At 47.6% G+C, this 12,403-nt stretch overlaps 1 protein-coding gene across 2 annotated transcripts in view; it reads left to right on the top strand.

Moving 5' to 3' along the window:
• Positions 1 to 12,403, top strand: part of KLHL30 (kelch like family member 30) — a 71,436-nt gene that overhangs the window by 44,599 nt on the left and 14,434 nt on the right. For both annotated transcript variants that reach the window (XM_033959204.1, XM_033959203.1), the window contains exon 6: positions 2,590 to 2,778. In XM_033959204.1, coding sequence (XP_033815095.1) covers positions 2,590 to 2,778 — 189 coding nt within the window. The remainder of the gene's footprint in view (positions 1 to 2,589; positions 2,779 to 12,403) is intronic.

Here is a 12,403-nt window from a genome sequence, read left to right as displayed (position 1 = left end):
CTACCCCCCCTTCCCCGTACCTTTGTGTAGTTGGCCGGACAGACGGGAGCCCAAACCCGCCTGTCCAGCAGGCAGCCAACGACGGAATGAGGCCGGATTGGCCCATCCGTCCCAAAGCTCTGCCTACTGGTGGGGCCTAAGGCGCCTGGGCCAATCAGAATAGGTCCGGGAGCCTTAGGTCCCTCCTGGGGGCGGGGCCTTGGGCACATGGTCGGGTTGGGCCCATGTGCCTCAGGCCCCGCCCCCAAGTGTCGGGGGTGCCGCGGTTGGCTGGGGCAAGAGGGCTTGAGCTCCCTCTTGCCCCGATCGTGTCAGGTGTCGGGACCGCCAAGAGGAAGCAGCAGGACACCGGTAGGAGCTTCTACATGATGGGGGGGGGGTCTGGAGGCTGTGGGGGTGCGAGCGGTCCTTCAGGGTGGGGGTGCGGGTGCGGGTGGGAGTGCGTGCGAGCGGTCCTTTGGGGTGGGGGTGCAGGTGCGTGCGAGCGGTCCTTCGGGGTGAGGGTGCGAGCGGTCCTGCAGGGGGGGGGTGTGAATCGGACGTCGGGGGGAGAACTATGTAAAAAAAATTTTGTACAACGCACTCACGCTTATAACATGCAAGGGTATGCGTGGTACGTAAAAACCACGTATAACGCACGCGTTATATGCGAGAAAATACGGTACTACAGGAAGAAACAAAAAACAATGTGGAGAGATGATGTTTCTGAGATGGCTTTATTAATATTAAAATAATATTAAAACTTGGCAAACCACATAAAAACCTCTAGGACACAGTTTGCTGAAAAGCTTTGGTCCTAGAGGTTTTTATGTGGTTTGCCAAGTTTTAATATTATTTTAATATTAATAAAGTCCATCTCAGGAACATCATTTTTCCACATTGCTTGTTGTTTCTTCTTGGATTTGTCTGTGGAGATCATTGGGTCAATTCTCTTGTTTTCGACTGGCCTTAAGTAGCTTATTACCCCACATAAGGGTATAATTTCAGAACAGAGCAGCAGAAAAAGTGAGGTTTTATTAAAATAACCCAACATAACCACATTTCACCTATGGCAGGCTGCTTCAGGGGATTCTAAAGGTACTCTTCCCTTCAGTGGAGGAAAGGACTGCTTTGCACCAGCCATGGCACTACTTCCCAATAGCTCTTTATCTTGTCTGATCGTGGATCACACCTGCCTCTTTTGTGTCTGAATTTTATAGCATGGAATATCCAAAAAGATTCCTTCATAAAATAGATTCTAAGAACTATTCTGAGTATCTCATAAAGTTTACAAGCTGTGAAAAATGTGTAAATCTAAGCAGGCACTTCTGTGTACGTGCATATTTTATAAAATGTGCACATATAAATTCAGATCCACCAGAGCTATACTCTTGGGATTCTTGCACCCAGATGCATAAAGGTAACTGCAATTGTGCAATGCATCCACTGTACATTTTACACATGTATACCCATGCATAGATTTATGAGCCATTTTCCTTGTGTAAAATGTGCCTAATATGCAAAAAAAAAAATCTTTATAAAATGACTTTCTATATAGCCTAATTCACTGAGCAGGAGTCCTCCACCTACAGTTCTGCCAGTAAGATGTGCTGTTCCACTATCACATTTTCAATAGTGAGGGACAGGCAAATTTTGCAGGGTTCCAGGAAACCTCCTGTCCGTAGGGATAGAAAACACAATATTGAAGCATCACCCCTCACTGTAGCAATACAGTTGGAGGACTACTGCTCGGCTTAGAGAGAACAGTAGCCTAAGGTATAATTTCAGTGGAGACTGAGGGAAATGTTTGTGGTAAAATCCGATGGGTCACTGTTGCAGCCGTTATAGTAACTATTTTAAAAAAGAAACCGAGTCATTCTTTAAAAAAACCACGCATGCCAAAGAGGTTTGCGGAGGGTTGCTAAATTTGCATGAGATGAGTTGCTGGTGATAATGATTGGCACATGTGCTGAATATACCTGCAAATTAACACCCCCCCCCCCCCACCAAATCTAAGATTGGCAGGAGGGATGCCCACTCCTTCCCCCCTCCCCCTACCATCATCAAACAACCCATCCGACACTCCTCCGGAAGTAGTAACGATGCCCACTCACTTCCACCGCTGCCCTAAAACATTCCTCCCCCCCTGACAGTAGGAGGAATGCCCACTCCCTACTGCCCCCTGATACCCCCCTGGAAGTGGGGTTGACCCAGGCACTTAAGGCCCCTCCCATCTGTGAAGGTGCATCAAACATCTTATTACAGTGTGGTACAGATTTGAAATTCACTACCTTTAGATATTTGTGTAATGACTTCTTATATAGTCTTTTGTAAAAAAAGGTAACAACTTGGCTTTTTCATAAATTTTTATCAGGAGTGTAGTTCTCCTTTTGCTTGATGTATGATTGTCTCTGTATGTAATCAGAGTTTTGTTTCAAAATGATGTATTTTCAAGACACGCTGTACCCCACTCTGAACTTCTGTTTGTGAGGATATGATAGGATATAAAAAGCTAACATTACATAACATTAAATGAGAATTGCTACAATATATATGTTTGCAACAGCTGTTTCATGATGTTGCATTGCCTGTACTTGTTTGTGGCTGTAGGTACTGTGATGGACACATTGGAGGTTGAGTGCTATGACCCTTACAGTGACAGCTGGTCTCTCATCAGTCCAGCTCTGAAATATGTCAGCAATTTTACAGCAGCAGGTTGCCTGGGGAAGCTCTATGTGATTGGCTCATGCGCTATCAAGTACAATGCACTGACACTGCAATGTTATAATCCTGTTATAGGTAAGTGGAAACCTGCTACCTCATTGTTATTGTAGTGTCAAAGTTTATATCATAATACTGTATAGATAAGTAGTGAAAAATGGCATGGATTTGGGAGAGCTGCCAACATCATTTAGGGCTCCTTTTACTAAGGTGTGCTAGCGTTTCTAGCGCACGCTCAAGATTAGCTTGTGCAAACCACACACTAAATGAAAAATACTAACGTAAGCTCTATGGAAGCGTTAGCATTTAGTGCGCGCGGCATTGTAGCGTGAGCTAAGCGTGCACTAAACCCGTTAGTAAAAGGAGCCCTTAGTGTTTATTAGGTTTTGATATAATGTTTTAATTATAAAACAAGTTAAAGTGGTTCACATAAAAGTCAACTGCTAAAATAAAAGGAACTCCATAAAATTACAGAAAAGTGCAGAATCACACAGAAGTATAAAAAACATTGCAAATGCGGAGATCTAGAACAGTATCTTCAAGGCTGCTGCCACCATCAGAGAAAGCTAGTAAAAAGATGTGGCTGACAACAAAATTAGTTATTAGTCAGTTCAAACGCCAGCTCAAAAAATAGGTCTTAAGATCTTCAGGACATAGTGATAATGGTAAAAAATTCCACAGTGTGGGTGCCAGCAAAAAAAGGACTCCCACCATGCTCTGGATGGACCAGGAAGAATCAGCCTATGATTGTTGATCAAGCGGAAGAAACAAGTATGTATGAGGGAGCCACTGAAAAGTTTTCAGCCCAACCAAGAAGAGAATGATGTGGAGCTATGAAATGTACAAGTTATTCCACACTTTTCTTGACACTTGTTGTTTCAATGATATGAAATGACACAGAAAGTGTCTAGAAAAGTGAGGAATAACTTGTAAGTTTCATGGCTCCACATCATTCTCCTCTTGGTTGGGCTAAAACTTTTCAGTGGCCCCTTGTACATAGAGAATTGTGAGGGATGCTAATTAGTCAGGAATACCTATCTGCACAAGTAAGGCTTTAAAGTTAGAGTGAGCACCTTTATTTAATTCTGTACTCTATTTGCAGACAGTGAAGGTGAAGGAACAAGGGGGTGATATGATCTCTGTTTTGCACAGCAGAGTACACAAGCAGCTGTGTTTTATAGTGTCTGAAATCTTTTTAGTTCAAACTTTGAGACACCTGCATGAACTGTATTGCAGTAATTGTAGCAGGAAACAAAGAAGACATGAAAGAGGGAGTGCAATGAGCCTTCATCTAAGTCAGGGGTGTCAAAGTCCCTCCTCGAGGGCCGCAATCCAGTCGGGTTTTCAGGATTTCCCCAATGAATATGCATGAGATCTATTAGCATACAACGAAAGCAGTGCATGCATATGGATCTCATGCATATTCATTGGGGAAATCCTGAAAACCTGACTGGATTGCGGCCCTCGAGGAGGGACTTTGACACCCCTGATCTAAGTAATGGCAGATTGATCTTAGTTGACGGAGTGCAAAGAAACTACATCATACCACTGACGATATCTGTTGTGTGAGTTTCTTGCAACATAGCCATCCTGCTGTCGGTCAGTATATCTCGGGGCTCTGTCGTGGGACCACTTCTTTTTTTCCATCTATACTTCATTCCTTGGTTCTCTAATCTCCTCCCATGGCTTTCAGTATCACATCTATACTGACGACTTGCAGATCTATCTCTCTGTACCTGAATTCTCGACAGACATTCAGTCCCAGATCTCAACCTACTTGTCTGACATTACTACTGCTGTCTCACAGCCATCTAAAATTAAACGTGACCGAGACTGAGATCCAGTGTGTCACAGCTAACTTCTGTATCAGCCATAGCTGCCTACTCAAGATTATGAAGATAGGGTGTCTCAGTGTATCTGGCATCTGGTGAGAGGCTGCATCCAGCATACGGACTTTATTACTGAGCCAGCCTGTATTAGTTACTAGTCTTAGTTGTTGAACAGAATGCAGAGGCAGAAGTCTGCAGGGCTCCCAGAAATTGTGAGTTGTAATACTAGCCTTTCCATTGACTCTAGAACATGTATTTCCATTTGTTCAAAGTTGTTAAATCGCAAGAGGATTGTGAAAAATTGCAAGCGGATAAAAAATTGCAAGCGGACTTTGTCAGACTGGAAGACTGAGCGTCAAAATGGCAGATGACATTTAATGTGAGCAAGTGCAAAGTGATGTATGTGGGATAGAGGAACCTGAACTATAACTATGTCATGCTGGGTTCTGTGTTAGGAGTTGCTGTCCAAGAAAAGGATCTACAGTAGGTGTCATTGTTCAGGATATGTTGAAACCCTCGGCTCAATTGTGGCGGCTGCTAAGAAAGCAAATAGAATGTTGGAATTATCAGGAAAGGAATGGAAAAAAAAAGTTGAAAATGTTATAATGTCCCTGCATCGCTCTTTGGTAGCATAGTAACATAGTAGTTGACGGCAGATAAAGACCCGAATAGTCTATCCAGTCTGCCCAACCTGATTCAATTTAAATTTTTTTTAATTTTTTCTTCTTAGCTATTTCTGGGCAAGAATCCAAAGCTCTACCCGGTACTGTGCTTGGGTTCCAACTGCCGAAATCTCCGTTAAAACCTACTCCAGCCCATCTACACCCTCCCAGCCATTGAAGCCCTCCCAAGCCCATCCTCCACCAAACGACCATATACAGACACAGACCGTGCAAGTCTGCCCAGAACTGGCCTTGTTCAATTTTTAATATTATTTTCTGATTCTAGATCCTCTGTGTTCATCCCACGCTTCTTTGAACTCAGTCACAGTTTTACTCTTCACCACCTCTCTCGGGAGCGCATTCCAGGCATCCACCATTCTCTCCGTACAGTAGAATTTCCTAACATTGCTTTTGAATCTACCACCCCTCAACCTCAAATTATGTCTTCTGGTTTTACCATTTTCCTTTCGCTGGAAAAGATTATGTTCTACGTTAATACTCTTCAAGTATTTGAACGTCTGAATCATATATCCCCTGTCTCTCCTTTCCTCTAGTCTAGGGTATACATTTTCAGGGCTTCCAGTCTCTCCTCATACATCTTCTGGCGCAAGCCTCCTATCATTTTTGTCGCCCTCCTCTGGACCGCTTCAAGTCTTCTTACGTCCTTCGCCAGATACGGTCTCCAAAACTGAACACAATACTCCAAGTGGGGCCTTACCAATGACCTGTACAGAGGCATCAACACCTTCTTCCTTCTACTGGCTATGCCTCTCTTTATACAGCCCAGCATCCTTCTGGCAGCAGCCACTGCCTTGTCACATTGTTTTTTCACCTTTAGATCTTCGGACACTATCCCTTCAAGGTCCCTATCCCTGTCCATACATATCAGCTTCTCACCTCCCAGCATATACGGTTCCTTCCGATTATTAATCCCCAAATGCATTACTCTGCATTGAATTTTAGTTGCCAGGCATTAGACCATTCCTCTAATTTTGCAGATCCTTTTTTATATTTTCCACTCCCTCTTCGGTGTCTACTCTGTTACAAATCTTGGTATCATCTGCAAAAAGGCACACTTTTCCTTCTAACCCTTCAGCAATGTCACTCACAAACATATTGAACAGGATTGGCCCCAGCACCAAACCCTGAAGGACTCCACTACTCACCTTTCCTTCCTCTGAGCGACTTCCATTAACCACCACCCTCTGGCATCTGTCCGACAGTCAGTTTCTAACCCAGTTCACCACTTTGGGTCCTAACTTCAGCCCTTCAAGTTTGTTCAACAGCCTCCTATGAGGAACTGTATCAAAGGCTTTGCTGAAATCTAAGTAAATTACATCTTGCATATGTCCTCGATCCAGCTCTCTGGTCACCCAATCAAAAAAAATTCAATCAGGTACGTTTGGCACGATTTACCTTTTGTAAAGCCATGTTGCCTTGAATCCTGTAACCCATTAGATTCAAGGAAGTACACTATCCTTTCTTTCAGCAACACTTTCATTATTTTTCCAACAACCGAAGTGAGGCTCACTGGCCTGTAGTTTCCTGCTTCATCCCTGTGACCACTTTTATGAATAGGGACCACATCCACTCTCCTCCAATCCCCAGGAATCACTCCCGTCTCCAGAGATTTGTTGAACAAGTCTTTAATAGGACTCGCCAGAACCTCTCTGAGCTCCCTTAGTATCCTGGGATGGATCCCGTCTGGTCCCATCGCTTCATTTTTTCAAGTTGCTCATAAACACTCTCCTCCGTGAATGGCGCAGAATCTACTCCATTTTCTCGTGTAACTTTGCCAGACAATCTTGGTCCTTCTCCAGGATTTTCTTCTGTGAACACAGAACAGAAGTATTTGTTTAGCACATTTGTTTTTTCCTCATCACTCTCCACATTTCGGTTCCCAGTGTCTTTTAGTTTAGCATTCCATTTTTCATCTTCCTCCTTTCACTAATATATCTGAAAAAAAAAATTTGTCTCCCTTTTTTACATTTTTAGCCATTTGTTCTTCCGCCTGTGCTTTCGCCAGACGTATCTCTCTCTTGGCTTCTTTCAGTTTCACCCTGTAGTCCTTTCTGCACTCCTCTTCTTGGGTTTTTTATATTTCACAAACGCCAACTCTTTTGCCTTTATTTTCTCTGCCACTAGTTTGGAGAACCATGTTGGTTTCCTTTTTCTCTTGTTTTTATTTATTTTCTTCACATAAAGGTCCGTAGCCATTTTTATCCCAGGACAAGCAGGCAGCATATTCTTAACGCATGGGTGACGTCACCGAAGGAGCCCCGGTACGGACACTTTTAACTAGAAAGTTCTAGTTGGCCGCACCGCGCATGCGCGAGTGCCTTCCCGCCCGAGGGAGGAGTGTGTGGTCCCCAGTTTCTTCGTTTCCGCGGAGCGAAGAAGACGCATGTGTTTTCAACGGCTGTTGAAAAATCTATTTTTGCCTACCCGCTCGCAAAATTTTCTACTTTTTTGTTCTTTTTCCCTTCGGGTTCCTTTTCCGTTTAAAAAAAAAACAAAAAAACTTTGCTTTTTGCTTTTTCTTTATTTTTCAGGCCGGCCCCGGCGGGGCCTGTTGCCACCATACAGGCCTTGGGTTTTGATTTTGCGGAGGCCGTATTTCCCTTCATGCCCCCTCAGCCGGGCTTTAAGAAGTGCCAGCGGTGTGCACGCCCGATCTCTCTCACTGACCCGCACAATTGGTGCCTACAGTGCCTGGGTCCAGAGCATCGGGCTGACACCTGCACCCGCTGTGCTACTCTGAAAAAACGTACATTAAAAAATAGACAGATCCAACAGAATATACTTTTCAGCACCGGATCTGCCATGGAATCGGTCGCGCCGTCGACGGCACCGCAAAAGTCGGCACCGACTACTTCGACGACGCCTGATCCTTCCTCGGGGTCGCTAGCACCAGGTAAGCCAGCTAAGAAGCCTTCCTCTTCCCTTGAGCGCTCTCCTGCCACAGCGGCGACGCCGGTCCTCCTGGCATCACGCCGACCTCGCAAACGCTCCGCCCCGATTTCGGTGAGTGCCTCGTCATCGGCCTCCTCATCGCTGGGGCATGGAGCGGCACCTATGGTACCGAAAAAGAAAAAAGCGGTACCGGTGCCTCCTCTGGACGACCTCATTGCGGCCATACTCCAAAGCCAATTGCAGGAGCAACTACAGCAGCAACTCCAACGCCTGTTGCCAGCTATGTTGGCCCCACTCCTTCCGGTACAGGACCGGCCCGAGCCTCGCACCATACCACCGGTGTCGACCCCATCGGTACCGTTGAAAACGTCCATGCCGGTGCTCGCGGCTGAACCACTCAATCCTCCCGTGCAACCACGCTCTGATGCCGACCCTCCCCGACATCAAGACCGACACCGGTCCCCCCGAGACCGGGACCGGCACCGATCTTCCTCCCCTGGTACCGCCTCGATGCGCTCTGGCAAATCTCTCTAAGACTCGCCACACTGAGCCATCCACACCACCGTCCCGTCCTGCACACACCGACGTCAGGGACCCGGACTTATGGGAAGAATCCCCACCCGGTACCAATGATGAGGCTTCATCAACGGACGAGGAACCCTCGATGGTCGATACCGGTTCCAAACCTGAACAGTCCTCATTCACCAAATTTCTACGGGAAATGTCGTCGGCTCTTTCTCTCCCATTGGAATCCGACTCTAAGAAGTCCCAGGCTTTTCTCGACGCCTTAGACTTCGAACAACCCCCCAAAGAATTTTTGAAGTTACCCGTCCACGACATCTTAAGGGAAACTTTTTACAAAAATTGGGAAAACCCTCTCACGGTACCGGGAGCCCCTTGAAAACTGGATAGTTTGTACAGGGTCATTCCTATCCCAGGGTTCGACAAACCTCAACTACCCCATGAATCTCTTCTAGTGGAGTCCACCTTAAAGAAAACCCAGGGCTCTAGTGTTTATGCCTCCAGCCCTCCTGGCAGAGAGGGCAAAACGATGGATAAATTTGGCAAGCGCCTTTATCAAAATTCAATGCTTGCCAACAGGGCTAATAATTACACCTTCCACTTCTCCTTCTACATGAAGCATTTGGTGCAACAACTCTCCTCCTTCCAAAAATACATTCCTGACCGTAAAGTTCCTGTTTTTCAACAACAAATTTCCAGTTTACTCCAACTTCGGAAATTCATGGTGCACTCCATTTATGACTCATTTGAATTGACCTCTCGAGCATCTGCAATGGCTGTTGCCATGAGGCGCCTGGCCTAGCTGAGAGTTTCTGACCTCGACATTAATCACCAAGACCGCCTGGCTAACACACCTTGTCTTGGTGATGAACTCTTCGGGGAGTCCCTGGACTCAACCACCCAGAAACTCTCGGCACACGAGACCAGGTGGGATACTCTGATAAAACCTAAGAAGAAGACTCCACCTGCTCGCCCCTACAGACAGCAGTCTTCCTACCAACGCAGGTTCTCGGCCAGACCTCTCAACCCGCCTCAACAACAGCCTCGCCGACCTCGTCAACAGCATCAAACTCAGGCTCGCTCACAATCCCACCAATCTGCCAAGCCTCCCCCTCCGTCAAAACCATCTCAGCCCTTTTGACTCTTTTCTCCAGGGCATAGCCAGTCTCCCACCATCATTGCCTCTTCCTCAGCCGATCAGAGGACGCCTTCAACTCTTCCTCAGCCGTTGGGAGGTCATCACATCAGACCTGTGGGTCCTCAACATCATTCGCCACGGCTACTCTCTAAACTTCCAGACTCTTCCACCAGACAATCCTCCCAAAGAGTCTGTTTCTCACTCCTCCCAATCCCTTCTCCTCCTGAGGTAGGTCCAATCCCTCCTTCTTCTCAATGCCATCGAAGAGGTACCCCCAGACCAAAGGGGTCAGGGATTCTACTCCCGCTACTTCCTAGTTCCCAAGAAGACAGGAGACCTCTGTCCCATCCTCGATCTCCGGGACCTCAACAAGTGTCTGGTCAAGGAAAAGTTCAGAATGCTCTCCCTTGCCACGCTTTACCCTCTTCTCTCTCAACATGACTGGCTATGTTCCCTAGACCTCAAAGAGGCCTACACTCACATTCCAATCCATCTGACTTCACATCGCTACCTTCGATTTCAGGTACAGCACCATCACTATCAGTACAAAGTGCTACCCTTTGGCCTCGCATCATCGCCCAGGGTGTTCACCAAGTGCCTCATTGTGGTGGCGGCCTTTCTCAGGTCCCACAACCTCCAGGTGTTCCCCTACTTGGACGATTGGTTAGTGAAAGACCTACGTCTCCTCTTGTGCTTCAAGCCACTCAGCACACCATCTCCTTCCTCCACCTCCTGGGGTTCGAGATCAACTACCCCAAGTCGCATCTGCTTCCCGCACAGCGACTTCAGTTTATTGGAACCGTCCTCGACACCACTCTGATGAGAGCGTTTCTCCCCTCAGACCGCCATCGGACTCTGCTCCACCTCTGCCGTCAGGTGCTCCTTCGTCGCTCCATTCCAGCTCGGCAAATGATGGTCCTCCTGGGCCACATGGCCTCGATGGTCCATGTGCTTCCTCTGGCACGTCTCCACCTCAGGACACCCCAATGGACTCTGGCCAACCAATGGTCACAGACCACGGATCCTCTTTCTCATCCCATCTCTTGTGACATCGTCTCTTCAGCAATCTCTTCAATGGTGGTTGAACTCCTCCAATCTTTCCAGGGGTCTACTCTTTCATCTACCCCCTCACTCCATGATCATAACCACAGATGCCTCCCCCTTTGCATGGGGAGCTCACCTGGGAGATCTTCGCACCCAGGGACTCTGGACCCATCAGGAGCATCAGCATCACATCAACTTCCTGGAACTCAGGGCCATGTTCTATGCTCTCAAGGCCTTCCAGCACCTTCTCTACCCTCAGGTTCTTCTCCTGTGCACAGACAACCAAGTCGCCATGTACTACATAAACAAGCAAGGCGGCACCGGATCTCCCCTCCTCTGTCAGGAGGCCATCCGCATCTGGACCTGTGTCACGGCCCACAGTCTCTTCCTCAAGGCTGTCTATATCCAGGGCGAACAGAACTCCCTGGCCGACAATCTCAGCCGCATCCTTCAACCTCACGAGTGGACTCTGGATCCTCCCACACTCCGCTCCATCTTTGCTCGCTGGGGCACTCCTCAGGTGGACCTCTTTGCAGCTCCTCACAATCATCAGCTGCCCCAGTTCTGTTCCAGACTCTTCTCTCCTCATCGTCTGGCCCCGGATGCATTCCTGCTCGACTGGACGGATCGGTTCCTCTATGCCTTTCCTCCACTGCCTCTGATGTTGCGGACGTTATTCAAACTCCGCAGGGACAGAGCCACCGTGATTCTCATCGCTCCTCGGTGGCCTTGCCAACACTGGTTCTCCCTCCTGCTCCAGCTCAGCTCCAGGGAGCCCATTCCTCTTCCTGTGTTTCCTACTCTACTTACGCAGCAGCATCAGTCTCTACTACATCCCAATCTGTCCTCGCTCCACCTGACAGCTTGGTTTCTCTCAGGCTGACCTCTCCAGAGAATCTGTCTCAGCCTGTCCGTCGCATTTTGGATGCCTCCAGGAAACCGGCCACCCTCCAATGTTACCATCAGAGGTGGACCAGGTTCTCCTCTTGGTGTCTACTGCATCACCACGATCCCACCTCATTGGCGGTGGAAACTGTACTGGACTATTTGCTCTCTCTATCCGATGCTGGCCTCAAGTCCACCTCAATCAGAGTCCACCTCAGTGCCATCACTGCGTTTCATGAGCCTATCCTCGGAAAACCACTTACGGCTCATCCCCTGGTTTCCCAGTTCATGAGAGGCCTCTTCAATGTCAAACCACCTCTGAAGCCTCCTCCAGTCGTCTGGGACCTGAATGTTGTTTTATCAGCCCTCATGAAACCTCCGTTTGAGCCTCTTGCCACTACTTCACTCAAATTTCTGACATGGAAGGTGCTTTTCCTCATTGCCATCACCTCTGCCAGGAGGGTTAGTGAGCTGCATGCACTGGTTGCCGACCCACCTTTCACTGTTTTTCACCATGACAAGGTGGTTCTGCTTACCCATCCTAAATTCCTTCCCAAGGTGGTCTCGGACTTCCACCTCAACCAATCCATTGTGTTGCCTGTCTTTTTCCCTAAGCCCCATTCTCATCCTGGGGAACAGGCGTTACACACGCTGGACTGTAAGTGTGCCCTTGCATACTACCTTGACCATACCAGGGCTCACCGCTCGTC

Source organism: Geotrypetes seraphini, chromosome 9, assembly GCF_902459505.1.
Source record: "Geotrypetes seraphini chromosome 9, aGeoSer1.1, whole genome shotgun sequence".
NCBI lineage: Eukaryota > Metazoa > Chordata > Amphibia > Gymnophiona > Dermophiidae > Geotrypetes > Geotrypetes seraphini.
This window is presented reverse-complemented; position numbering and strand designations above follow the sequence as displayed.